General features: G+C 33.8%; 2 protein-coding genes across 2 annotated transcripts; both read right to left on the minus strand.

Moving 5' to 3' along the window:
* Positions 1–313: 313 nt before the first annotated feature.
* Positions 314–2,968, minus strand: LOC121309344 (transcription factor 24-like). The gene is made up of 3 exons (XM_041242225.1): positions 2,948–2,968; positions 1,609–2,055; positions 314–516 (listed from the first exon to the last, which is right to left on the minus strand). The coding sequence occupies exons 1-3, from the start codon at positions 2,966–2,968 to the stop codon at positions 403–405; spliced, it is 582 nt and encodes a 193-aa protein (XP_041098159.1). The 3' UTR covers positions 314–402.
* Positions 2,969–7,330: 4,362 nt separating this feature from the next.
* On the minus strand, positions 7,331–27,149 carry ppp1r42 (protein phosphatase 1, regulatory subunit 42). The gene is made up of 9 exons (XM_041245877.1): positions 26,842–27,149; positions 22,145–22,286; positions 19,892–20,058; positions 19,154–19,292; positions 16,809–16,925; positions 12,913–13,030; positions 11,906–12,037; positions 11,601–11,757; positions 7,331–8,459 (listed from the first exon to the last, which is right to left on the minus strand). The coding sequence occupies exons 2-9, from the start codon at positions 22,274–22,276 to the stop codon at positions 8,339–8,341; spliced, it is 1,083 nt and encodes a 360-aa protein (XP_041101811.1). The 5' UTR covers positions 22,277–22,286; positions 26,842–27,149; the 3' UTR covers positions 7,331–8,338.
* Between the last annotated feature and the right edge of the window lie 76 nt (positions 27,150–27,225).

Consider the following 27,225-nt stretch of genomic DNA (forward strand, 5'->3'; position numbering starts at 1 on the left):
GAATTATTTACATACTGACAAATATATTAATGTTCTTTATACAGAATTTTGGTTAGCTACATAACTTTTGACCCACAGCACTGACCTTCACTTGAACAAATGCTTTTCGCTGTTTATGATATTGTACTGTGTCTTCAAATACTGTGTCTGAGGTTTTAAATAACAGCAATGCAGATGACTGCATAGAATCCACATTTCAGTCCTTTACAGTTTTGCCACAACTATGTCACAAAACAAAGCAATTTAGCAGAACCTCTCATACCTCTTACTGAACTTCAGGCTTCTGATATCAGTATACATGGACGACCGCAAATGTTCCTGGAAAATCTTTATTCCTATGAGGATGTGGATTTTTGGGTTTGAGAGTTGACCATTAAATGAAATACCCCCACTGATGCTTAGTTAAGTCTGTGAAGCTGATGATGATTCACCTTGGTCTGGATTTTCAGCCTGCCCTGAATTATTCAGAAACTGGCCTGTAGCTCCAATGTACAACCTGGATCGCATAGGCCATTTCTGCAAAGTAAAGAAAAAAACAGATTACATATAAGCAAGTCATAGCAGTGAAAGTTTATTTTTTCTGTAATAATAAAAAAGCATGTTTTAGAAGTTGCACAATTTGTATTCCCTACATTCCCTTATACATATAAATCTGCTAAAAACATGGCATTTGCAATCTTAAAGTATGGTGCTTTCAAATGTATTCAGTCTTAACAGCAATATAAAGCTATGATTGATCAATGGTAAAATACTCAATTTACTGAATGTACTGTGAATCAAATCTCAGCATATGTGCTTTTAGGTACAAACCCCAGCGGACAGCAGGACATTGAACAAAATGTTCCAATGGAAACAACAAGACATATTTTAATCAAATAATATTGTTTCCTCCAATTTCCTCTTCTGTAACTACTGAACCGCATTGGGGTACACCTCTGCCCCACATTGCTTCTTGTTCACTTATTTAACACACAATGACGCACTGTCTCAAAAAAAAGTACACTACTTTTGTACAGAGCACCTAATTAATAAGTAAAGCCTATTAAATATCACTTTTTAAAATATTTAATATGCCTGTTCAATACCACATGCGAGCAAAAATGCAGTGTTTCTCAAAAAGGAAAACCAAAATGTCATCATACATTACAACTTTACATGCTTAAATATTTGTTTTGTTTTGTTCACAAGTAAATGTTTAGCGAATCTGGCACTAAATTTGGTTAGTCTAAATTATATTTTAAAAGGTTACGCTCAATTTGATGCCTGTATAGATATATTTTATGGAACTGTATTTCATATTAACACAAGCATTTTAGTATAAAGTATTTGTATAAATCATTACGCCATTGTTTAAAATTTTTGACTCTTCGTTTTTAATAAAGGCTAAATTAAAAACAAACTCAGTAAACTATCATTAACTACTATTTGTAATATTTAGAACATGTACTAAGTAATACGCCTACAAAATAAGTTAGGAAAATTGTATCAATAAATACATAAACAACCTTCCCATTTAAAAAATTGATCACTGGGTAAAATAATAATAAGTGATTATTTCATTGACCTAAGCATTGTCTAAAAAAATAGTCCTACCAGCAGCCTACTTACTTTTACAGGGTGCAAGTAGCCCTCTCCTTTGAGAGAATGTAATACATCAGCATGCCTCGTGCCCTCTCCGTCTTCCATCCCCTCTTCTTGCAGGGTCCTGGTCAAATGGGCGATATACGTGGTGGCCAGTATTAAGACGTCGAGTTTGGACAGCTTGGTGTCCGGAGGAACTGAGGGCAGAGTTCGCTGCAGTTCCAGAAAAGCGTGTCGCAGTGTCTGAACTCGGCTCCTTTCCCGAGCCGCGTTCGCAGCTGCAGGCCTGCCCCTGCCACCAGCGCTGAGTCCGAGCGGGTCGGAGCGCCTCCTGTCCGGGGAGAGGAGCGAATCAATGTCAGGACTCGAGCTGGAGCTGGAGCTGGAACCGGGACTCTCATCCATTATTGTCACTGAAACATTCGCACTATCCATAATGGATTTCTCACTGCCAAGCACGGGCTGCAACTCAGTCTGAAATAATAGGAGAATGAGTTTATGCGAATGCATTTTATTTTAAAAATAAGTTCAAGATTTTTTTAAAAAAGTAAACAAATAAATAAATAAATAAATCATTTGCGATACAATACATCCCCGATTAATGTTGTCGTTTAGAACAGGTTCACAATCCAGCTTCATATGCTTATTACATTTTTTAAATACAATTTTCATTTGCAAACGTAATTAAAAACTTCCTAATTAATACACAGCAAAATGTTACGCATTACTTATTAGCCTACATGTTGATAGCATTGGTCTAAACAGATCAATTGTACATTAAAAGTTACACAAATAACTTTTTTTTTAATTTGTTTTGTTTTTACGAGCTACAATTTTAATCAAACGTACTGCTTTTATAATATATCGAATTACTTAGTAATCTGTATTAAGTATAAAGATATTAAATGTTTTAGGTTAGCCATACTTGACACGTTTTGTCAGGCCTATTAGTTTTAACTGTTTATATTGGCAATAATAATAATAATAATAATAATAATAATAATAATAATAATAATAATAATAATAATAATAATATCAGTATCTCTTTTTTTGTAAATAATGATTACATGTTATAGTTAAATAACACTCTTAGATACTCAAATCTGAAAGAAAAAAAAATACAAAAATGGTTCTATATGAAGTTTTAAAAAAAACCTCTGTAAATGATCCACTGCTATATTATATCATACACTGGAAGTTGTGAATTGGTCAGCCCCTACCTTAAAACGTCATGTTTTAAAATAATAACCTAAATATGCATCCTTTAGAATCCTGGTACTTTACCTTTCCAATCCAGTAATTTAAAATACTTCCTGGGTCCTATTACCACAACCCCTAGGAACGTCTATATTTTATATCTTCTTACCTTCGAGGTTCCACTGTTCATGTAAAGTTGCATTTAGTGCAGTCTGTGCAAACTCTGGTTCGCCTCTAACGAGCCCTTCCCTGTTTTGCAGAACAGAAGTCTTCTGGTGTTTTGACTCCAGTAAAATGATGTAGTTCCCAGTACAGTGGGCTTTATAAAGCAGTGATTGCTGGTGGTGGTGGTTGGAGGTGCTGCTGTCTGTGCGTATGAGTGTTGAGATCTCACCTGAATGTGCGTATTGGTCTCTGGAGCCTCTAATTTAATGGGAACACAAAGAGTTGACAGCTAGTTCACTCCAGAGTAATTAATCATATAACCCCTTAATCTCCATGGCAGCGGGAGAAAGACACCCACGTACCCACCCACTTTTCTTTCAAAACTTATTTTAATTAGAGGGCTTTTCAGTGGCTGTTATTCTTCCAGCGACATTCTACACGTTCTCTTGCAACATATGTACATATGCATATGCAGGGTATAGTGCCAAATTGCCAAAAATAAATAAATAAATAAAAAATAAATCAAATAAAAGGCAACATAATACACCTATGACCCAATGTTTCACAAGCTTTGTGTGATTTTTTCATGAAATGATGTACCAACCCAACACCAATGGTATACTTTAATAACACAAGGAAAAGCAACCGTTTTTTTAAATGGACTATTAATTGACGGATATAAAGAAAATAATAAAGCATGCAATATTTAGCCAATCATTATTACAGTATTAATAATAGCAATAATGTCTTCTTCTTCTTCTTCTTCTTCTTCTTCTTCTTCTTCTTCTTCTTCTTCTTCTTCTTCTTCTTCTTCTTCTTCTTGTGGTTGAGTAGAGTATTGTTGACTTATTTATTACAAATAGCATTGGTGACCACTCATAAAGAACTGCAAGAGCAACGAGGAATCATACACAGTATTATAAAAACTGGACTTAAAAACAGCTTCTTTTAGTTAGTCTACACCCTAGTTGATATTGCAATGCAGAATTGGCACTAAGAAATCAGTGTATCTTCTCATAATCATAGCATTTAATTCCCCGAGTTAAAGCTAATAAATAAACCCTAAAACTGCAATCAACATTCAGACATGAGGAAATACTTGCGAGCCTCATAAATTAATCACTTTGATTTCCACAATGTCTGCTAACGGGGATCCCGGCAAATTAATGAATGGAATTATTCATACCATGTACCTAATAACATTGTTTTTGTAAGGATGGAGTAACAGTTTTGCCCCTGGCACTTATTATAAAGTAAAGCGGAGGTTAAGTAAGCTTTTTCGTTCATTACTATACGCCGTTCAAGGGTTATAATCACGTCGTTTTGAAAGACCCCATCAAAGCTGATGTGGGAATTAAAGGCTATGTAATAATATAATAACCTCTTTAGTTACTCGTCGTCTTTCAGTGGGCATTATACTCACACCATTCACTCGAGCTATCAAACCTGCTCCCTAATTTACAAACAGATACTGTAGATAGTTTGGATACAATATACTGAACATGGCATAACGGTATTTATTCTGGCATATTAAACAAAGGTATTGTGAAAACAATTTTAAACAACTTAAATGTATTCAAGTGAATTTACTTATTTTACAAAAAATGTCATACTATTTGTAGTATGAATTAAAACATACCTGCAACACAATGGAAAATAAAATTTCATAAAATATGCGTATATGCCTCCATTCTACTGTAAAAGTGTAATGATGCATCGATTTTAACACTTATTAATGTGCAAACCCGATTTTTATGTTTGGAAGATTAATATTACATAATAATATTAATATAATCTGTTATATCTGTATACAAATGACAGCGAACTGTTAATATTTCATTATGTAGTGTTTTAAACACAAGTAAAAATTATGACATATTCAGTTCTATCGATTTATCTGAAAGGGTAGGCTATTACTGAACAATTTGCATGCGAGTATTTCCTCTTGCGAAACAGAATGGCTAAACCAAAAAAAACACGCGTTGTGTTGTTTTCACCAACGTGTCAATCAGATTTGGATGCACCGGTAGCTGATCAACAGATTCTGGTTAACTTTTTTAAAATGTATTATTTTTTTTTTATTGTGAAATATAGCGAACAACAACTTTACATTTAAAATATTAAAGGTGAGTGCCTGTAAAACACGTCCATCATGAAACAAGTAGAGCCAACTAAAAATTAACTACTATTTTTCATATTTGCTCAACAGACAAACACATTGCACATTGTAACCCTAATGACATACTATTTTCTGTTATTTTATACCTCAGGTTATTATATATTTTTTCAACCAATTCTTAACAGTAGGTTCTACGCCACACATTTCCACACTGGATTGAAAGGTTTTTTTTTTTTTTTTTTTTTTTTAGAAATAGATCTGGCATAGAATGTTGTGCGATTTAAATATACCAATTCTAAAGCCTTTATGAAGCAGGTTTATTATAAAATAGGATATAGATGGCCAGTGAATAAGAAGTAGAATAAATAAATAAATAAATAAATACCAGTATAGTGTTATGCAATAAACATTCCCGTAGAAAAATGTATCATGCAAGTTGGGGTTCAGGTAGATATATGCAAATTCTGGAAAATGCAGTTGTTTGTGACTTTTAAATAATGCTATGCCGTGTAGCTACCCCGTTTAACCATTTAAGTGCATTACTGTATTTCAAAAAGACGTACAATGCAAATAGCCAATATCAGTTTATATTATAAATTATAAAATATTAAAAAGCGTAGGCTACTGTATAAACTGTTTTAGAATAACATATCTTGATAGACTATCATTAGGAAACTATTAACCAGTATGTATGCAGTTTTTAAATATTGCGAACTGTTTTTCTTCTTTCCTTGAAACCATTCCCTGGCAGGAAGATAGACCCAGGTGATGGCAAGTACTGCAGGCTTAATTCCTTCAAGCGCGTGTCAACGTTTACACCCGCTGCCAAATGTCCTCGTGCATAAGGCACAATTCGAAACGTAATGTCTAAAGCACATAATAAATAAGACAAGCTTTGGTTAAAAAATAAATGCATTTTATGCTTCAGCAAAAATCAAATATGCAATTTCGGCAATGTGAAACATGATCTGAACCGATTGTTTTTAATTTGGTTTACAGTAAAGCTAAAGCTCCATCACCGAGTTTGTAATAGAAATGAAATACAATTTGCAATGATGGAAAGGTATCAAGCATCTCTAAATATCTCGATCATATGGTTTCAGTGGAGTTAGAAGTAATCAGAATGACAAACACCAGGCCTTATAAGATGTGGAAAATAAAGGCCAGGTTTTTTAAATTTTTTTATTAAAGTGAAATTCAGATAATCTGTAAATTGCAGTACTGTTGACTTGGAACTCGCAGATCTCATAAACTAAAAAACATCACTCTAAATTTAAAAGGCATCTATGCATTATGTTTGGTCAATATCAGTTATAGATTTGTCAGAATTCCAGTACATTCCAGTTATCCTGTGTTGTGGAATGTGTTCATGGTTTCCAGAGAGCTCTCATAAGCCTTCAATGGGGCTGCTACTAATTGATAGCAACTGAAGAACGAAATAATTTATCAAGTGAACAGTTATTGTCAAATTCTGCAGAAATTAGAAAATGACAGATAGTACAAGTTATTAAGAGTCTATGAATCTGCGGGTAAGTGGAGGCATCCTGTCTGCCTATCTCTCCATCCATATGGCACACTAAATTCTATATCTAGAGAATCACTTATTCATTTATGATGAAACTTGCTCTGGAAATGCTTCAGCACCAAGCTACTGAGTGTATCACAATCTAGAAATGTGAAGGCACCTGTCTATCTGTCTGCATGTCAAAATTGACATTAATCCTGCTTGAGTTTCATAAAAGATCCGGTTTAAAAGTTTTGGGGAGGTGTCATTAAAATCTTCCCCTAAGCTTATTAAAATATACCTGTGTTATTAAAGTAGAAGTTAATCATTTATTAATAGGAATTCTATAGGACTTGAACTGCTTCTTAGAAATGTGTGAAACCTCCTTTCCATTTCTGCGGATCTCATCTGAATATTGATTTGATTACATTAAAGGACAAGAAGCATGGTGTTTACTTAAATAATGCACCTGTTGTTGTGTTTGTGGTTTTGGTCGAGTTCTAGACTAAAGATTTCTAAAGTTCATACCAGCTTTCTTAGTCCCACCCCTTACTTTACTCTTTACTATGATTGATTCTGCAATGTCATTTTGCTGGTTATTGCACTTAAAAAAAAAAAAAAAAAAAAAAAAAAGTTAGAATTTATTATTTATCCTTGTATTTCCTTGAAACACACAGGCAACACAAACTGTAGTAGCAACTTACAGACTTCATGCATTATGTAATGCAGTAGAGTACAACAAACATATTTTGAGGTAACGGCTCTTTTAAGTTTATTTTTGTAGAATGTGCTTAAATCACATGTAATAATTAACTGTCAGAAGGAATATTAGATTTTAATACAATTCACTGTCAAAAAACAACCAAAAAACCTCTGTTTCAGGACATCTGTTTTTTAAAAGTTTAGCACTTAAGCAGTCCGAATTAAGCAGGTATGCTGTGCATAAACGGTTTAATGTTAACCACTACATCTGGATTATCACATCTCAGTCATTCATCTTTAAACATCTGGAATGGGAAGAAAAGCTTTGTCTTTTGATAGCATCCATCGCTCAGAAAGTCAATTTTAGGATTTATTAATAACATAAACAAAGTTCATGTGAGCAATCTGAGACAGTGTTTCAAGTTTCTTAAACATGAGTAACGATATAATTTCAAAACATAATATTACATTAACAAGGCAAATGTCATAATAAATTAATTATGTCTCTCCATTTTTTTTTTATTCCTTTGCAGCAGAACCCGCAGACACAAGGCAAATCCATCATTGAGTAAATGCCAAGGAATTTTGTGTTTTTAAGAAACTGTAATCCCATTTACTTACACAGCCTCTTCTTAAGTTTAAAAAAAATAAAATAAACAGCATACATTTTTGCAATGAAAGACAAAATAGCAAAATTGGTTTATAATGTAATAGACAGTGCATTTCACAATTAGCAGCCATTTAAATTAGCAACAGTTAAGACAATTTAATGGCACACTGATAAAAGGGGGTTAACAGTATTGAGTGAAATTTAGAGCACTGACTTATGCCTTTACAATGAGACCAGAATTACCAGGTCACTGAAGGGACTGAACCTTTGTGGTTGCTTATTCATGGTTCCCATCATTAAAGAACAAGGCTGTTCTTGAACTTAAAAGAGAAGTTGAGCAGTTTAGATGACCATACATACTTTTTAAAAGTTTTATTTCCAAGACAGTCATAATAAAATCTTGAGGATAATAAGAAAATAATAAGAATTTTGTGTTCTATTCCTTAAACAATACACTAATCTAATTAAAACGTACATCTGCGGTCTTGAAAGTGGTCACAGGGACACTTGAGTGAGGAGTGAGGGTCTCAGATACATCCTGCACTGCAAGTGCAAACTGGGGCGTCTTCAAACTCAGATGTCTGTGTTAAGAAAAGAATCAGAAACAGACAAGACATCAACCATCATTTTTGTTACTTACTTCACCAGGAATAGAAATATGAACGTCAAATGTGATTTCATATTGAATTCTCATTCAGTACAAACTCCATAGTCTTATTATAATCCTTTGTTCATATGAATTGTATGGTATTATCAAAACACACACACACACACACACACACACACACACACACACACACACAAAATTTCATTTCTTTGAATTCCCATCTAATACAACAAACCCTAGGGATTAAGTTTGCAAAGTTGTGCATGGCAGAATGGTTCTCCTTAAGTCACAGGTATTCCTCCCTAGTCAGCCACGTCCCTAAGTGACTGACCTTTGCCTGTGATCAAGTGCAGAGATGTGTGTACAATGGCAGACACTTCACTACTGTACATATGTGTGTATGTATGCCTGGGTAATGGGTTATACATGCTGTTTCAGTAAAGCTGCTGTTTGGATCTGTTTATCTAAGAATGAATGAGCTCAATCCACATGCATTGAACAAGCAGACTGAGATTAAAAAAAACAAACAAAAAACGTAAATTGTAGGTGAATTGTGAATCAGTTCTGGAGTGGTGAAACAAACAGAAAATCCAATTAGATTCCTGTCACTGTTACCAGTGAACCTTGTTGTTTGCATTTGTTCATTCCCTCCCTTTTAATAAATAAACAGAAGCCCATTACAGATAATGATTGTGTTCCCAATTAACATTCACTGTATTTGAAGCATTACTAATACCCACTAAGGTAAAGGGGGTATAAGATGTTCTGGCATCTGGCTTGAAATAGATATTTGACTTTAGTCTTAGAACAAAAAAGAGGGTTTTAAATCCAGCATAGGTGTCAGAGAAGAAATATTACTTTGCTGAAACATTATATGTTTACAATTACTTCACAACAACACAAATAAAAAAAAACATTAAAAAAGTTAATTTATACTCATCAAAATAACAGTTCAGTAATTTGTTTGACCTGCTTTAGAATAACTTGCAGGATGTGAAACAAAGAAAGGGAAGTCTGAAAACAAACAGCATTGACCAGATTATTAATGAACCCACACAATAAAAACAAATTACAGGAAGGACAGCCACCACGAAATGTTATTGTTTACAGTTTGTGTGCCATGAGGATGTAAGTTACAGTGTGACTTGAATGTTATACTGTAAATCCGGCTTGCAGCAAGGTGGTGATCTTGACTGGTGCATTTGCCCTTGCGCTCCTGCAGGCTTCCCAGGCATTTCACAGTATTAAGTGGGTTAGTAATACACATAGATATGTAGGGAGGTTTGGTTTACACAAGGTAAATTATATCAGCATTTTGAAGTCATTCATCAACAGACTCTAGTGTAATAATGGTATTTGGAGCAAGTAATTTCATTGATAAAACTGGAGACATATGTTAAGCAGAATCATTTGTTTCCTAAAATGTAAATAAACAATACCATAACCCATCTGTGAAGTAATAACTAGCTATATTTCTGATGTAATTCACAGTAGCATCACTAATATATAGCTGGGGGACCTGCCTGAAGGAGATTACATTTGACTCAATAGGATTAAAATCAGAGGTGGGCAAACTTGGAACTACAGTTGTCAACCCCTGACGAATCTAGAATAAATTACAAAATTCAGGTGTAGAGTTGTAATCATGTGAAGAGAAACTTAGCACATTAAAAATGACAGGCACAAGATGGACATATTAAATATCAGTTTTCATCAAGCTTTGAAAAAAGTTTGATCAATAACAAATTATAAAAGTGAGAAAAAAAGAAAAAAACCTTAAAATTTCCTCTGCAAGAACAGGAGCAGCCGAGCATGACAGGCCCCCGTGTGCTCTTTGAAATGCACAAATAAAACCTGGTCAAAGCCTGAAACTAGGCTTCTCCTTTCAGCAAGCAAACCTTTGGGTCACTAGCAGAAAAGAAAATGCTGTTTATCTGCAGGAATAAAATCTCTGAGATTTATCAACTGACAAAAAGCAGGCCATTCATCAAAAACAAACACATAAAAAAAGGAAGGAAATAAGCAGTTAAGTGAAAAATGTTTATATTGGAATCACTTAATACCATTGAAATTATGTTTTCTATTGATTTTCTAAACAATATTTTATGATATGAATTGTACTTGTTTCTTAGACGACTCAACATTATATTTAATGCTGAAAAACAAAATTATCTTATTTTTTCAAGTTTTATAAGAAGCAGAGAAAAACATTTAATATACGCTGTTAAAAAAAAAAAACAGCAACTTGAGTGCCCAGTTTAGTTAACAATCAGCAGAATGATTTCCATGTCAAATAAAACATATTTATTTTTAAAGTATTTGTTAATGTATTTATTCAACATACAGAAAGCTTACACTTGGTATATTTTGTAAAATATGAAAAATAATAAAAACTAAAAAAGTATGTGGTGGGAGGCTAAAAAAGAAGGAAATAAGTAGTTATTTTTAAGTAATTTAAGTAATTATTTTTCTTTTTTCTTTTGAGACAAAACATCCCCTGTTACATGTACCCTAATTGTGACTAGCTTACAATTTATATATATATATATATATATATATATATATATATATATATATATATATATATATATATATATATACACACACACACACACACACTGACACTTGAGATGCTGTGTCTCGTTGTCTTGTGTTCATGAACTGAAAATGTTATGCGTTTGTACAGGAATAAACTTCACTGTGGTTAACAGAGTTTAAAATGACTGACATACAATGAAGAATGAGATGACTTACTGTGACAATGCACATATTATTATTGTATTCACTTCTGAGAGGTTTAATTAACATACTATTATTAATGATGTTTTTTGGTTAGTATTTTGTTAAATCAGAATAATAAGACATTGACAGAGGGAAAAATACAATATATATTATACAGTAACTGTAAAACCAAAGGGTTGAAATATTCTTATAATGTGTACATGTTATATATCTGTGAAGACAGAAATGAAGGACCCTATTCACAAAGCATTTACCTATGTGCTAAATATTGCCACCATTTGTTTTGTAACAAGGATAACAAACTGTTAAGGTTACAGAACTATCAAGAAACAACTAAGTCAAATTATCGTAGACTTTCAGAGCTGGGACATACCTTAATTCATTGCCATGGATTTGTCTGCGATCCACTCTCCCTGGTAAAGGCCGTTTTACACCCTGGTCCTCAACAGAACTGGGCAGGTTGTGTGCCTTATCCAAAACAAACTCTAAATGCTTCCTCGGAACACGTGGTTTACCAATTTGAAACTCAACTGAAAAAAAAAAAAAAAAAAAAAAAAAAAGAAGCATACATTTAGACATATTTGGTTATACACACCTGGAATTGAATTCCTTGAGTTAAGTGCCTTTCAAGGTAATAACATTTTTTTTGAAAATATGATTTAAAATAAAGCATCTCACCAGGATTTGAGAAGGCTCCAGGTGCGCTTCTTAGTCTTTCATCCTTGCTTCTCTTCTTGGCTTCTTTTGAAGCTTTCCAGTTCATAAGAAACTGTCTAGATGTTTCATTTATATCCTTCCCATCAAGAACCTCTATAAAATAAAAATAAAAAACAGATTTTTTTTATCATGCATATTGCAGCTAGTGTTTTCTTTTTTTGTTATGTTTACTTATTAATCAAATTACTGATGTCTAAACTGCAAGGACTAATAAGTTAATTGAATACTTTATTTAATTTTCTCCCCAATTTTGAATGTCCAATTATTTTTTCTCCTCACCGCAGCAATTCCCTACACAGCTCAGGAGAACCGAAGACCCAGTGGGCGTCCTCCGATCCCACGACCAAGCCAGCCTCCTCTTTTACACCCAGGATCTCGACAGCGGATGCCAGCGAGCTACCAGCCTCTGGAGGACAAAGGCCAGCCCTGCACGTGTCCACTCTGACCTCACTGGGAGCCTGGCCAGCAGGCTTCACAGTAGCATGATAAGGAGAAGCAGTCCCTGACGAGTTTGCCTTCCTAACCCACGGAAGTGTCAGAGCCAACGCGACGCTCCCTTCACAATCTTCAGCGAAGACCAGCAACTCTGCACAGCCAGGACGCGCCCCTGTGCTGTATGACTCACCCTGCACACCACGCAGCCGTGCTTCTACCAGGTGAACAACTCAGGGACCCCTTTGCATACTTAAGTTTAAGTGGTGTAATAAAAGTGATACAGTCCAAAGATAAATTCAGGAATTCTACTCACTTACAGTACACACAGTCAGATCATACATCAAGTGGATAACACATACAGTATCCAGGAAGAAAATACTCACAATTCAGTCATTAAAATAAATATCTCATTTTAAAAAATCAATCTAAAGATAAGATTTTTTTGTTTGTTTAATTAACATATTTATTTATTACTGGTTTTAAGAGGGTTTTGATATCAGTACATCTAGATCCCCAGCAATATATTTTCTTACCAAGAGTTTTGCACATCATTATAATTGTGTCTCTGTACTTTGGTTTATTACACACAGGGTTTCTGCTCAAATCCATCCGCCAGAGTAAAGGCCATTGGCTAAAAACCAATTCTAACTCCTGCAATGATACAAGAATAACATTATTTGTCACTAAATCATGTGCACACATTGAAAAATAAAATCAGCATAGATCTTATTTCAATTAAAGCCATCAAGTTCAAGAACTTGTTATTGTGAGCCGTCTTGTAAAGTGGATTGATATAATGGCAGACATCAAAAATCAGTTTTCTCCTAATACAGTCCAAAAAGTTATACTAATCTAATTAAGTATTTACTCTGATGGCTTCAATTAACAGGACCAATTTTTTGCATTACACTTAAAAACCCCTGATATACTAACATAGTTTGAGGAGAGAGGTCTAAAAATTAGCTTGAGCGCAGTGGCTGAACAATGATCCAATCCCAGGATATTTAACTCACACTGCATTACACATCCTTTCTAGGACCTTTTACTGAACGTTTACGTAGTATTTTCTTACTTTCTTCATCCAAGGATTGGCTTCTAAACCACAAGGAGTTTGTTGACTTTATAGGGACTACTTGTAAATTATCAAACAATCAGACTTCATTCATTAAATTTCTCTGAGTCTTGTCTATACATTGCTTTAATTTATAGTACAGACAGACCTATTGTTTTGAAATGGCATCCAAATGTGGCTAGCAGGGTATATGTTTATTGAAACCCATCTGTTTATGAAAGTACAAAAAATTTCTACTTCTGAAAAATTCTAGTATGTGAAATGCACACTTTACATCCATTCAAGACCTGAAGTTACTAAACAGGAGCTATTAAGATTATAGTTTGCAAAACTTAGGCATGTTTTTTTTCTGATGTTTAATTACACTCATTGTGTGCTACAACTGTAATAAACAAATAAAAAAAGGATTATTTTGTATAAGACTGCTGATAATCCAAGTACAATCTAAATCTGTTTCAATTAAAGCAGCCCTCTTGTGTTCATACTGTATATGTAGGACTTCTGTTTTTCAGTTTTTATTAATTTCACTTTTCGGTGCTTATTTTTTAGCTATGAGTTTTATGCAAATCTTTTTTTTCAATGCTTTCGTTTTAAATACTGTATGAAATTACTGTTTTCGGTTACTTTCGTTTTTTTCTGTCACAATATGCATAACTCGACAGTACTTACACACTTCAACCGTACCTTCTTTCTTTTGCTGTCTTCCACAACAAAATCCTTATGGTCATGGGCATATTCTCAGGGTTTTTTGTGTGTTTAGGTATTTTTTTACATTTCGCCACAATGGGCAATTCTGTTTTAAATTCCATGAGTGTATAAATACTCCCATAAAACATATCACTGGGATACTGGTTTAATTTAATTTTCCACACTTTAATATTTGCATAAAATATGACAGTATGATTAATAGTCTATCTTGCTCTTATAATTTCTGCAACATCTCTCAATCACATACATTTCCATCAAACTCCCGAAACCATTACACAGTCTACAGCACTATTTATGGACAGGAAACAGATACATGTCAATACTGTCTGTGGGCTCTTAAGGTACACTGCTATAGGCCTTTAAAATTAAGCTAAAGGAAGCCTTCAAGCTTAATCACAGTGATTTTGTCAAACATTTATTAAATAAAATTAACACAAAAAGCACGCAGCAAAGGTTTATTTCCAAACAATTCTGCCCTTTTTAAAAATGTCATAAAAATATTTCACCAGTAGAGGACACGACACTGGATTAAGTGCTCAGACACTCAGTTAGGTTTTTTTTTACATATATGTGTAAAAAATAACTACAGCAGAAAAAGGTTCAATAAACAAATTGTATGTATTGATACATAACTGACTTATACAAAATCCTGGGATGTTTAGGGTGTTCTTGAGATTTTGTTGTCCAACCCAGTTCAAGTTTCTAAATTTAGCTGATATGGCAGAGCGATATATATATATATATATATATATATATATATATATATATATATTATATATATATAATATATATATATCGAAATTATTTAACCTTTAATTAGGTACAATCCTGTTGGTGTTTTTTCTTAGGTGTGATTTAAAGAAACTCTATCTTAACTTGCCTAAGACTAGAAAAAATATTGCAGAGCGAGGTCCAAGAAAGAACAGGTTTAGACATTTTAGGGCACAGGTATCATACATTGTAAAACCAAATGTTTAAGAATTAAATCTTAGAAAACAGATTGTAAATGAAAGTATTGTTTATTTAAATAAAGTAAACATTACAGTGTAACGTATATAAATGATGTGTTATTCTGTAGCATGCTTAACATTGAATTGCAGTGTATTAAAATCCATCACAGTTAAAAGACTGTTAAAAAAGTAATGTTTAAAGTGAAATAATAATAATAATAATAATAATAATAATAATAATAATAATAATAATAATAATAATAATAATTATTATTATTATTATTATTATTATTATTATTATTATTATAATCTTACAAGCTATAATTTCGGGAAAGCCTAAACCGAATAAACTAATCAGCCAACTATTTTTTTTAAATTACAAAAGTAAATGAATAAAAACTATAAAAGTAAATGAAAAAAAGAAGACAGATCCAGCTCTTGTTTTAATAAATTAGGTCCCAAATGTCATGTAACTTACAAGTTACCTCTGTATTTTCCCCTAGAACATGTTGCCTACAGTGTATGTTTATCTAAAAGAACATTAATCCAGGGTGGAAATATGATTACTCTCTGGACACGCTCTGATTGTTCTCTGCCTTCCTGTCTCAACTAAAGTGCTTCCACTTTTCAGGCATTCTGTAATCAGTTCTAAAGGGACCCCTCTCTGCAGTGCGCTTTCTGTTTGATAAATGACCGTGTCAGACACGTCACTCAGAGGGACTTGCCATAAAAATACTGAGCAGTAAATTAGACTCCACGTGCAAGTGTTAAGTGTACCTCAGCAGGCACCCACTGGATCTGCAATAGACTTCTACTCTGCTAATGATGACCAGTTATGAACCTGTATTTGACCAGCTCTTCGATCTGTATATGGAATGTCTAACTCAGCCACACTAACTGGGTCTGCAGACACCAATTTGTCACCCTGCTGACTGCCTGTCATAATCTATTTAAGAAAATCTATAATTTTTCTTCTGGTTTCTGACTAAATTGTGAGAAGGATGAATTTATCTTTTTGGGTACTGTCTTTGTTAAATCAATAGTGGGCAGAGGTTGTATAAATTAAAAGCTCTACCAGTTAAACATGAAAGGCTCTTTGATGCCAGTTGTACTGCAGTTAGTTGTATTACATAACTCTGAAGAACAATCTCTTTTCTTTATGTTTTAAGGTTCAAGTAACTATAAAAAAACAAGTACTTTAAAAAATGTTCAACAGTAATACCATTTAACTTAACCTCTGATGGAGCAATGTAACACTGACTGCAAATACTTTATTACTTATACAGTATCAATGCTCCGAAAGTTTTGATCCATATTTATGCAGTTTATATTTGTATCCAAGCTAAGCTTGCATAGTACAATCTCAGAAATACTTGTTTGTTGAAAACTGAATCCATCATTCTGTGGAAAACGGTCCAGTAAAAAATGCATGCTTGAATAAGTTGTCAGCAAAGGCATTCCTATGGGAATTCTTGCTGCATTGCTTATTAATTCTGACTCTGTAGGCAGCACACAGGCACGCACAAGCTTTGCGGTACCTACAGGATACTGCTTTAATAGATCGCATCTCTCCATAACATTTCATAGCATTGGGAAATGTGCATAACACCCAATTCCTTATTAGGCTGTAGAAAAAAAAAAAAAACCCAATGGATAAACAAACCACTTGTATTGAATTTTAAAATGCAATGCAGTTTACCTTCAAATTCTGAATCTTATTATCTTCACCAAAAAATTGAGTTATGTTCTGCAGAATGGCCAATTCTTTTATGTCGTCAATGCAGTTGTTTCTGACATTAAAAACTGACAAAGATTTCTGAAAAAAAAGGAGAAGCAAAAAAAGGTTTTAGGGGATTCAACCTCAAATAACATTCGTTCAAACACAAAGTAAAAATCATAAATCAATGAAAAGATTCATTACTGTATTTCTAGCACAATTATTCTTAATCAGAAGGCATTTATTCAAATGCATTTAACAAATAACGAATGGTATATAAATGATCTGATTAACTCATCAAGTTCATTTGTCACATGTTTTTTAACTATTACCAGGGCTGGGATTAAAACATTAAGTTGGCGTGCACCTTGTGAGATGCTGCAAAATGAATGTGGCTTTAAATACTGCTGTTTCTTAAATCTAGAGTGCCATGAAAATATTAGCATTGCAGAATGGGAGGTGAGCTATTACACACAAAAAACAAATACAAGGAAAATAAGTGACAGCTACTTACATGGGGGGATATCAGCACCATACAATATTCTACAAATATTCTATATGCTGGTAACAGGTTCCAATGGAGACGTGACTTACAATGTATACTGCAGTTGTGTTGTAATGTAATGTTTAAATGAAGGCTTCATAAACACAAATCTATTCAATTAAATTAAAAAAGTTACCGTTACTTTTATTCTTTTGCATGTTTTACAAACAGTTCACAAACCATCTTTGCTTTTGTGTACGACGTATCTGAAGTGAAGAACACTTCAATATAAGTAGAAGATTTGTTTTTATCTAAAAAATATTGTTCTTTTGCAGTCTATTTAATTATTCAAAGATTGCTAGTATTAGGTTTCTGGTATCATGTAAATCATGTTTATTATTCATGAAGTTAACTACAGAGTTAAATTTTGTTTTCATCTGAAAAGCATTTTAGGTAAAAAAAAAAAATTAAAAAAAAAAGCTAAATCATTGTTGATGTTTTGTAAAGCATGACCCATTTTATAAGAGCCTTTTTATTAGGACAGATTTTATTTTAATAAACTGTTGAAGGGGAGCTAAAATTTAAAGACAAACTGCTTCTTTATTAAATTGTGTTGTGTATGGTAGATCACTACTGTATATTTACTGTGGGGAGATGATAATAAAATAAATATAAAAGCAGATTTTTGATCTTTTGTTCACTTCATGTGTGAATAAGAATATGTACATTGGTTCTCTTTTTGACACTTGAAATAATATGAGTATAGATTAATCAAACAACACCAATACCACACCTGATTCATTTAGTTCAACACAGGACAAACTCGAGAATGATAGCTAGTGAACAAAGACACACTGTGACAGAGAAAGAATCTTTTTTATAATCTCCCTCCCAACCTGTGAGGGCGTTGTGTAAAGGGAAGAGTGTCCCGGACTGGATGGTCTGACAATTCATTCCAGGGAAAGGTGGAAGTCAGCCATCTAGAAAGGGGGCAGCGCTACGGTACACCAAATCATTGCCCCATAAGGGAAGTGATGTGCAACCACAGAAACGGTTGCACTCACTAACCAAAATGGCGTGGCTGACGGTACAAAAGGGGACATGGATAAGCGATCTGTTCCTTTGTTATGGTTGCGAGCGAACCGCTAAAAGGAGAACCAAAACATACCATTAGTGTTTAGTGTTTGTTTGTTTTGTTATGTCTAATTCTAGTCGTTTGTTGTTATTAGACGGCTAACACGTACCGGGAGCTGTCGCTTAAGGCCAGCACCAACTCGGACAACACTTCACAACTGTACATGAATAAATTGTACTTCACCACTTGCACGTTAGCACTTACTCTGGACTGGTGATCATGTGTGTGTCTTTGTGTGCTTATTATTTCGGGACTGTAATCCAAGGTTTAAAACCGTGCAATACACTTTGCTGTGTATTGCCTGGGATTATTATTTATGGTCGCAAGGACCACGGATTACAAATAAAGATCTGTTTGGACCGTGAACTTTGTTGTCTGTCTTCTGTTACGTATCACATCACCTCTGCACCTGTGCACTGCAAATCATTTTGCCACACACATTAATTCAGTTCCTCAGCTTTAAAATGTACCTGAGCTCACTGAGAAAAAGAACTGCCTAACACCGCCACATTACACCCGAGGAAGTAATCTAATCCCTTACTTTATAAAATAGGTACTGAACTTAAAAGTCCTTGACTACCTTGAAAACTGATCCTAAAAAAAAAAAAAAATGTGTAGAATTGATCCTTAACCCAGCAGCTCATCCTTCCTAAAACATTTAGACAGTCATCTGACAAGAAGACAAATAGAACAGCAGTCACTTCTTACTGAGAGCGAGTGGAGGGTCCTGGGATCAAACAGGAGCTTCTCTCCAAGGGGAAGTCGTTGACTCTCAATGTGCAGCTCCTGCAGTTCTTCTAGCCCTTCCAGCCCTTCCACTACAGTGATGCAGTTACCTCCAAGGTACCTGCAATCAGAGAAAGCACAAAGGTTTTAAAAAGTTATGACAGAGATTGATAGGGCTAAAGGATGTATCAAGGTTATAACATTTTAAGTAAATACAAGCAAGATATTTTCAGCACATTCCTCAACAATGGCTTTGTACTAATGCTTTGACTTGTTTTTACAAAAATGCATGGCTACAGAGGAAGAGAGAGATTTCTGTGTTGCTTTTTACTAATACTTGTGAGGTTCTATATATTTGTATAAGTACAAAAAAGTATATTTATTAAAGGATTGTTGAACTGGAAGGTGGGTACATTTTAGAAAGAACAGCTTCAAAACTGATCATACCAAATATAAGCAGACACTGTTATATGATACAACTTAAGAGCATTATTTATTTATGCAAGCATTGTTTCAAGTTTCTTATATCAAATAACTACGTAAAAAGGTTGTGCTGTATGTTCATGTAGCTTACATTCAGGTTTGTACCATGTAAAAAAATACTTCTCACTTTAATATAAGCGTAGTATCATACACAACAATGAACACATATTTGCCTATTATGATAATAGTTGTGGATTATTTTTTAAATTAAGATACTACAGTACATTCCATACTCACAACTTGGACAGCCTCTGTAGTGACGACAGGTTTTCTATGTGTGTTATGTTATTGTTCTGTAAGTACAGGTGTGTGAGATTCGAAGCAAAACTCAAGTTGCAGATCTGCGTTATTTGATTATCATACAAGTACAAAACAGTGAGTTTTCTGCACAAGGAGAGATCATCCTAAAAAAACAACACACAAAAAAAAAAAAGATTACACTTTTTTCAAATAGAAATCCATTTCAAAGCAATCAGAACCTGAACAGTTCCCAACCTAAATGTGTTTAACTCACGTCCATTCCCTTAGAGAATCTCATTTTTAGGTCTTAATATTCAATACATGTAGTAGGTATATGTGCTATAAGAAATGTTATGGCCAAAATATGGAACTCCAACCAAGTTAAGCTGCCCTAGAAGAGTCATGGCTTTGAAAACAACTTTCTATTATAACTAAAGGCCACACCAAGTAGTCCTTTATTATCTGAGATCTGCTGGAGGTAGCCCTGGCAAGCGTCTTTGTCTAAATAGGAAGTACAAGTGGCTTAGAGACCTCTTCATTCAGTATTTTTGTTTATATGACACCATTTATTCAACGTTTCATATTGTCACTGTCTTCCACAACGAAATCCCTATGGTCACACATTCTTCTGGGGTGTTTGTGTATTTGCATATTTGTACATTTCGCCACAATTGTTTTAAATCCTCTGTACCATAACTGTAATACAGCTTTAAATCCCGCTAACAAGCCTCCATCCTGATTGTAATCTTGTTTTAAATCTCGCAAGCGGAGCCTCCAATAGAAATGTAGCCATGTGCTAGTTGGGGCGGGTTTAAAGTATTCAGGAAGGCGGGACATTGCCCAAGAGCACTGGGAAATGTATTTATTATTATTTTTGTAGTAGGTTTAGTTTTTTTTTTTTTAATGGGAAAAGGGTAAAGTCAATGTGAATTGATTAACCATTTCCACAGTTTTTACAGTGTTTTCCGGTGTTTATTGGCTATCCACTGATTATTTTTTTTGTATCGCGAGTGTTTTATCGGGTTTTATCGATTAAAACCAAAAATCAGAAGCCCTAAGTATATCAAATGCTGTTTTTGCTTTTTGCTTTGTCAAGAGCCATTACATTATTACAGTGTACTGTGCACAATATACAGAACCACATGGAAACATTAAATATGTTTTAAAACTCTACCATACTCTGTATGGCTTTCATGGTACACTGCAGTTAAATCCAATCCTGACAGAAAATCATTTAATCTGAAGGTTGTTAGAATCACTTCCTGTTCAATTCCTGCTGGGATGAGCCTAGACATATGGCTTATATGGGATAATGTCGTGAACAACAGCACACAGAAGTATTGTGCAAAAAAATTTTCAATGATATCCTGTTTATTTTTAAACAGTGGCAGCCGCATTATACCAATGCTTTTCCCTGCTACAGAGTCTTGTTTTCCATATCAAATACTTAAAGGGTGAAAACTGACAGGTGGAAGTAAAGCATGACGTTAATGAAAAATAGCCTTTTCGTTTACAGAAATAAAATTCCTAATATAATTGTCATAAAAGCCATTTTACAGATATACAGCACCATCACAACTTTTCCTTATTTATTTTCTCTTTTTTCTATGTGTACCTCATTACAGCTTAAGTGAAAGTTATTTAATTTTATTTTAATAAAATAACTGACATTTTAATAATTGACAAAGTACAATGTTATAACAGTTACTTTTGTGACGTTTTACAAATATTTTAAGGAATTCCATTAAAGAGATGCATATTCACTGTGAGATTCTTGAGTTGCATAACCTTGGTACACAAGAGCCCTTAGTTATGCGAACAGTGCTGGATCTGACTTTGTTTAGATAAACTGAATTGCCACCACAGTGTTGACTGTTGGTTATATTTTAATAGACCAATCATTTGTATTTACAAAGGAGATCAGTATGTAATTGTAGAGTTGTGTTTTTCTTTTTCTAGAGCTTTTACAAAACAATAGCACCCATACATTATGGGTATTCGGTATTACTGTTCTTAATTTACCTGTTCATTTCCCTACATAAGTACAGTATTCCTTTGTTATTTTTGCTATCAGGCTTACAGATTAAAAAATATTGAAATATTGAAAACAGTGCTACTTTCTACGGTAAAGTATAGTACAAGTAAAAATTTCAGTAAATTAACCAAATTTGTGGTGAATCCTGAAATAATGAGGGAGCAGCGTGAACATACAGTATTTACAAATAGAAGAACATATTGTAAGATACTTACAATGTTTTCAATGTTCTTGTTAGAAAAATTCAGGTGAGTAAGTTTCTTCAGATACTGCCCCAGTGGCTCATCCCTTCTGTTCTTTATGTGAATGCTGCTTTTAGCAATCAGATCCACGTTCAGACGGACCATGTTTTCTCTGCTACAGGAAGATTTTCAGACAACAACTTATGTTTAGCTTCAATTATGGTTCTGACATTGACTGTAAAACAAAACATGTAGAACAAATATATAGGCTAACTCTAAATGAACAGATATTTAAATAAGTTTCTATTTTTTGAAACTGATAATGTACAGTAAAAAAAAAAAAGTTATTGAATGTTTTCATCCTAGCCTACATAAACGAATGGATGAATTTAAGAAAACGTTATGTTGAAAATGACAATTTGTTTTTTTTAAAAAGCAGTCTCGTAAACAAAACAACAACAAAAAAAAAACATTATTCACTAGTACTAATCATTTTCTTTTATTAAATAAATACAACTCTCCACTTGAATAACATATTTGCCATTCTATATACCAGTAAATTATATATTAAAAACCTGACATTAAAGCATAAAGGTAAAAGAATAAAAGAATAATATAAGGAACATAGTTCACTTTAACTCATTATTAATACTGTAATGTATAATTCCACTTGAAGGATCTAGAATAAAAGGGTCTAAAAACTACTTTACTGCTTTTATCATAGAATTATCCCTCTGTGTATAATTCCTGTAACATGCAGACATAGAACACAAACCCCCCAAAAAGCATCCATTAAACAATTACATTTTTGAAGGTACGTAAATTATTTGGTATTAAATTGTCATTTACCTGGTCAGCATGTTACCAAAGTAAATATAAAGTGTACTTAGATCTTTGTTCCCATAGTGCAATGATTCCAATCATAAAATATATCTTAATGCACTGTTTTTTTTTTGTTTTTTTTGTGCTATACACAAACATAAATGTTTTGTCTCCCTAAAATTCCTGTTCAATATGTTATAATTCTAGACGGGAAATGACTTTAAATCACACATGTGGCTTCTGTTCTCCAAAACAAATTAAGTTAAATTGCATATACAATTAATTTAAAGACCTTTTAGTAAAGTTATCCAAAATAGCTTTTTTATACCTATTACCTAATACAGGATTACCTAACTCAATAAGAGCACAATTTATGCCAATGTGTTAAATGCTCATTATGCAGTTATTAGTCTCACATTGCTACTGGCAAGCCTTACTGCAGCAAACGTGTTAAATTCTAATTAAAATGTGCTAAAGTATCAATTCAGTTTGGCAGGACTTTAGCCGTGCATGGTCATACGTTTAAATATGCACTGTGACTACATCAAGGCCTGTAAGGTCATTTGAACAAATTCTGTTGCCAATTTACAGCAGCAAAACTGTTTCAGTGACATCACTACTGACCTGCCTGAAGGACATTTTTGTCTGGTGCAGCACGTCTTACTAGCAGTATCATAAAAGCATTAACATACGTTTCAGGTGACTGTTCAACTTGATCACTCAACTTTTAGCACTGTGGCACAATGAATAATACGTGAAAACTGACAGGAGTTAACTTTACATGATACTGCAAGAAAGAGAATTGGGAGGGGGGGTGGTGGTAGGGTTTAAATAAAAAAATTGTGAAAGAGTAGGCCAAAATTCCTCCACGGCACTGTGAGAGCCTGATCAATAACTAAAGGAAGCATTTGGTTGCAGTTATTGATGCTAAAGGTGGCGTAACCAGTTATTGAGTCTAAGGGGGCGATTACTTTTTCACATGGGGGTATTGGCTGTTGCATAACTTTCTTTAATAAATGAAATAAGTATCAAAATTTTGTGTTATTTGTTCTCTCAGGGTCCTTTTTATCTAATATTAGATTTTAGTTGAAGATTTGATAACATTCAGTATCAAAAATATGCAAAAATACAGAAAATCAGACAGGGGGCAAATACTTTTTCACAGTACTGTTCCTCAGACAAGGTACTATTACTTGTTGTAAACATTAAACTGGAGGTTTTCAACGTTTCCATTGATTGTAATTAATTAAAATGAACGAAGCCTCTGTGCTGGTCTCAATCGCTCCGTAAACAGAGCTGACATAACCTGCAATGTTTGCCTTATTAGTGACCAAACATTTAAAAATGCCAATCATGTATTTTTGTTGATAATAAAAAGATACAGAAAAGGAGAGACAAAGTTCACTATTCACGCATTAATACTGCTAACCTGGATAAGCCAATACAAAAATACATTATTGGATTATTAATTGGCTTGGTCACAACAGGCTATTGTTGCAGTTTACGTCAGCACTGTTTACACAGACTGGGGCTAACATAACAAAATCGAGTACATTTGAGTAGCAGAATTACGTACTGAAGCATAGCATTACCGTAGCGGACCGTTTAGATGTTCAAGACAAGCTGTTTTTAAGTCGATTACCATGTCTTTATGTTTCATCAAATCAATAAAAACACCGCCTGCTGAAGCATATGTTTTCTTTGATTTCATTAAGTTGCTGACTTGAAATTTTGGTCTCTTGCTTTTTTTCCAAGAGTTTTTGTTTCTTGTAATTCTATCCAATTTACACTGTCATGCCTCTGAAAAGATCAAATGTGACAAAAGGAATGTCATTCATTTTTAAAAACTCCAAAGTCCAAATCTGGCACAATATTAGCCCACAAAGAGTACCATATATGATATAAATGATGTGACTGTATATGAAGAGGAAATATATAAGACCCACATTAAGCCTTGTTTTCCCATCATAAAAACATGCTTAACGTGGCTGAATGTACTAAAAAATGCATCTAGTCGAAATTTGGTATATTATCCCACCAAGAGTACCACATATGATTGATGAACATTATGTGACTGTAAATGAAGAGGAAATATATAAAACCCATGTTAAGCGTAATTTTCGCATTATAAAAACACGCCTAATGTATCCAAATCTATTGCTATTAAGTCCAAACTTGACACAATGTTACCTTTTCAGAAGAACTCCCTTGAACTTAATAAAGGCTTTACGCTGTCAAATGTATGCTTACCTATAAGGTGTTTTACCAACTGTTTTCACTAAATATATGGATAGTTGGAAAAGTAACATTGTGTCAAGTTTCGAGTTAATAGCAATAGATTTGGATACATTGGGCCACATTAAGCGCTATCCATGTAATGCGTAATAGAGTCTTAATGTGTCTTTAATTGCTTCCTTTTGTAATTACTGCTTGTAACTATATGGATAGTTTCCTATGTTGAACACATTGTGTCAAGTTTGGAGTTTGTAGCAATTGATTTGGATACATTAAGCCACGTTAAGCGTGTTTTTATAATGGGAAAATGAGGCTTAACGTAGGTGTTTTATATTTCCTCTTCATATACATTCACATAATTTATATCAGATATGGTACTGTTTGTGGGCAAATACTAATTTGGACTTTGTAGCTGCATTCTTTAGTACATTAAGCGACGAAAAGCGTTGTAGAATGTCCCCCCCCCAAAAAAAACATTCAGGTGTAAAGAGTAAAAAGTGTGACAACCAGCACCGGTCTCCGATACATACGCATCTAAATGTGTCCGGGGTTTGCAAAACACACAAAAAAAAAAACGTTGGGTGAAAAAGGAGAAGTACATTTTTACCTTGATTTGTCGACTTATTTCTCTTACTGTATGACAGGTAGTGAGCTTTTTTCTACATTTCCTCTCAGAGTGTAGGGAAATACAAATTAAAAGTGAAACGGTGCTTTTGGCTGATTTACTTTTGCTGCGCCAATACCCTGAAAACGCCTAAAACTATCCGTGTTGAAAAGAGTGTGGTTAGTTCTCGCGCTTCGCTGACCGCTGATAACTTGGCACGAGGAACTATCGTTCCTCTCAATTCTTCTCTTCACCGCCATCTTCAACAGGATTCAGCTAAACTGTTGAGAACAGTTCAATTAAATGAAATAAAAATTGCATTCAATAATAAAAACTGACATTAAAAACATTTTAGTACATAACTCAAAAGTAGAAGGGGCAAATGTTCAAACCGTTTATTACAGTATTTATTTATTTCCCGTTTGTTTAACAAAACTAGAATTAAAATATTGTAAGGCAAATTAAAGCAATAACTTTTGAGCACTCTCAAGTTTTTGTTTAACAGCAGTAATGCCAAAAGTTATCGTTTTAAAAATAAAGAGTTAATTAAATATTGGAGTAAAAACAAACAGCATACGTTTTCTGAATAGGTCCCGTGTTACACACAACTCACTTATTCCTTGTCATAACCTTCAAGAGACTTCTCGGCGCATCTGAAAACTAGCTTAGCCGGTTGTGTTGAAAGAAATAGGAGACCAGTTAAAAAATCTAGCTACTGCTGCAGTCAGCATACTATTCTATATTTCTGAAAAAATTGCAAACTATACAATGGCAAGCTGAAGTTCTACACGAATTACATTATTATATAATTATGATGAAACAGATATTACCCAAAACGTACAAACTTTATTGCCCGGATGTGTCTCACTCAATAAGTGTGGCACTGAATGCAGAGACGAAAAAAAAACCAAAAACGAAATAAACAAGAATTAATCTCACATGCTAAATGAACCTCCAAGGCAGCACCATAGACAGATCGCAAAAAACAAACCCCTTAATTTACAATCGGTCAATTTTAATATAACTTTCCCCAATGTTACAATTATTTTAGTTTAAAATCTGCGCTTACCTTACAGTTACTAGCTGTTCTTCACAATTATGAGAGTACCAGTACCACACTGTCCACCGCACACATGCAAAAACATTCAGCTACAACTTGCGTTCTGAAGAAATACCTGCGGGATACTGTTTACATTTCCATTCGGGTTTGCCCTACTGTTTTAAATGCACTTGCTGAAAGTTATGGTTATTTCTGAATATGATTCCTCACAGACGACTTAAACATAAAACACCAATTTGTTCTTCCGTAAGATGGTTACGAGTTGCAGAGAGTAGGTGTTGTTTGTTGAGAAGTGTGGCCGTGTCTGTTGCTATGGAGATAAAACACTCAAACAGGCTGAGTGTGTTGGGAGAGAATCCCCAAGAGGGGTGGAAAGACAAAGTGTAGAACAAT

This window comes from Polyodon spathula, chromosome 3 (assembly GCF_017654505.1).
Source record: "Polyodon spathula isolate WHYD16114869_AA chromosome 3, ASM1765450v1, whole genome shotgun sequence".
NCBI lineage: Eukaryota > Metazoa > Chordata > Actinopteri > Acipenseriformes > Polyodontidae > Polyodon > Polyodon spathula.

What these genes read in the sequence shown, in the direction of transcription:
- LOC121309344 (XM_041242225.1), bottom strand. Translation starts at nt 2,968, where the DNA reads ATGAACAGTGGAACCTCGAAG. An exon ending in TGAACAGTGGAACCTCGAAG is followed by an intron (nt 2,056 to 2,947) that starts GTAAGAAGATAT and finishes CTATTATTTCAG; the next exon opens with ACTGAGTTGCAGCCCGTGCT. An exon ending in GCTACTTGCACCCTGTAAAA is followed by an intron (nt 517 to 1,608) that starts GTAAGTAGGCTG and finishes TTTACTTTGCAG; the next exon opens with AAATGGCCTATGCGATCCAG.
- ppp1r42 (XM_041245877.1), bottom strand. Translation starts at nt 22,276, where the DNA reads ATGGTCCGTCTGAACGTGGATCTGATTGCTAAAAGCAGCATTCACATA. An exon ending in CTACAGAGGCTGTCCAAGTT is followed by an intron (nt 19,293 to 19,891) that starts GTGAGTATGGAA and finishes CTCTGATTGCAG; the next exon opens with GTACCTTGGAGGTAACTGCA. An exon ending in ATCCATGGCAATGAATTAAG is followed by an intron (nt 8,460 to 11,600) that starts GTATGTCCCAGC and finishes TTCTTAACACAG; the next exon opens with ACATCTGAGTTTGAAGACGC.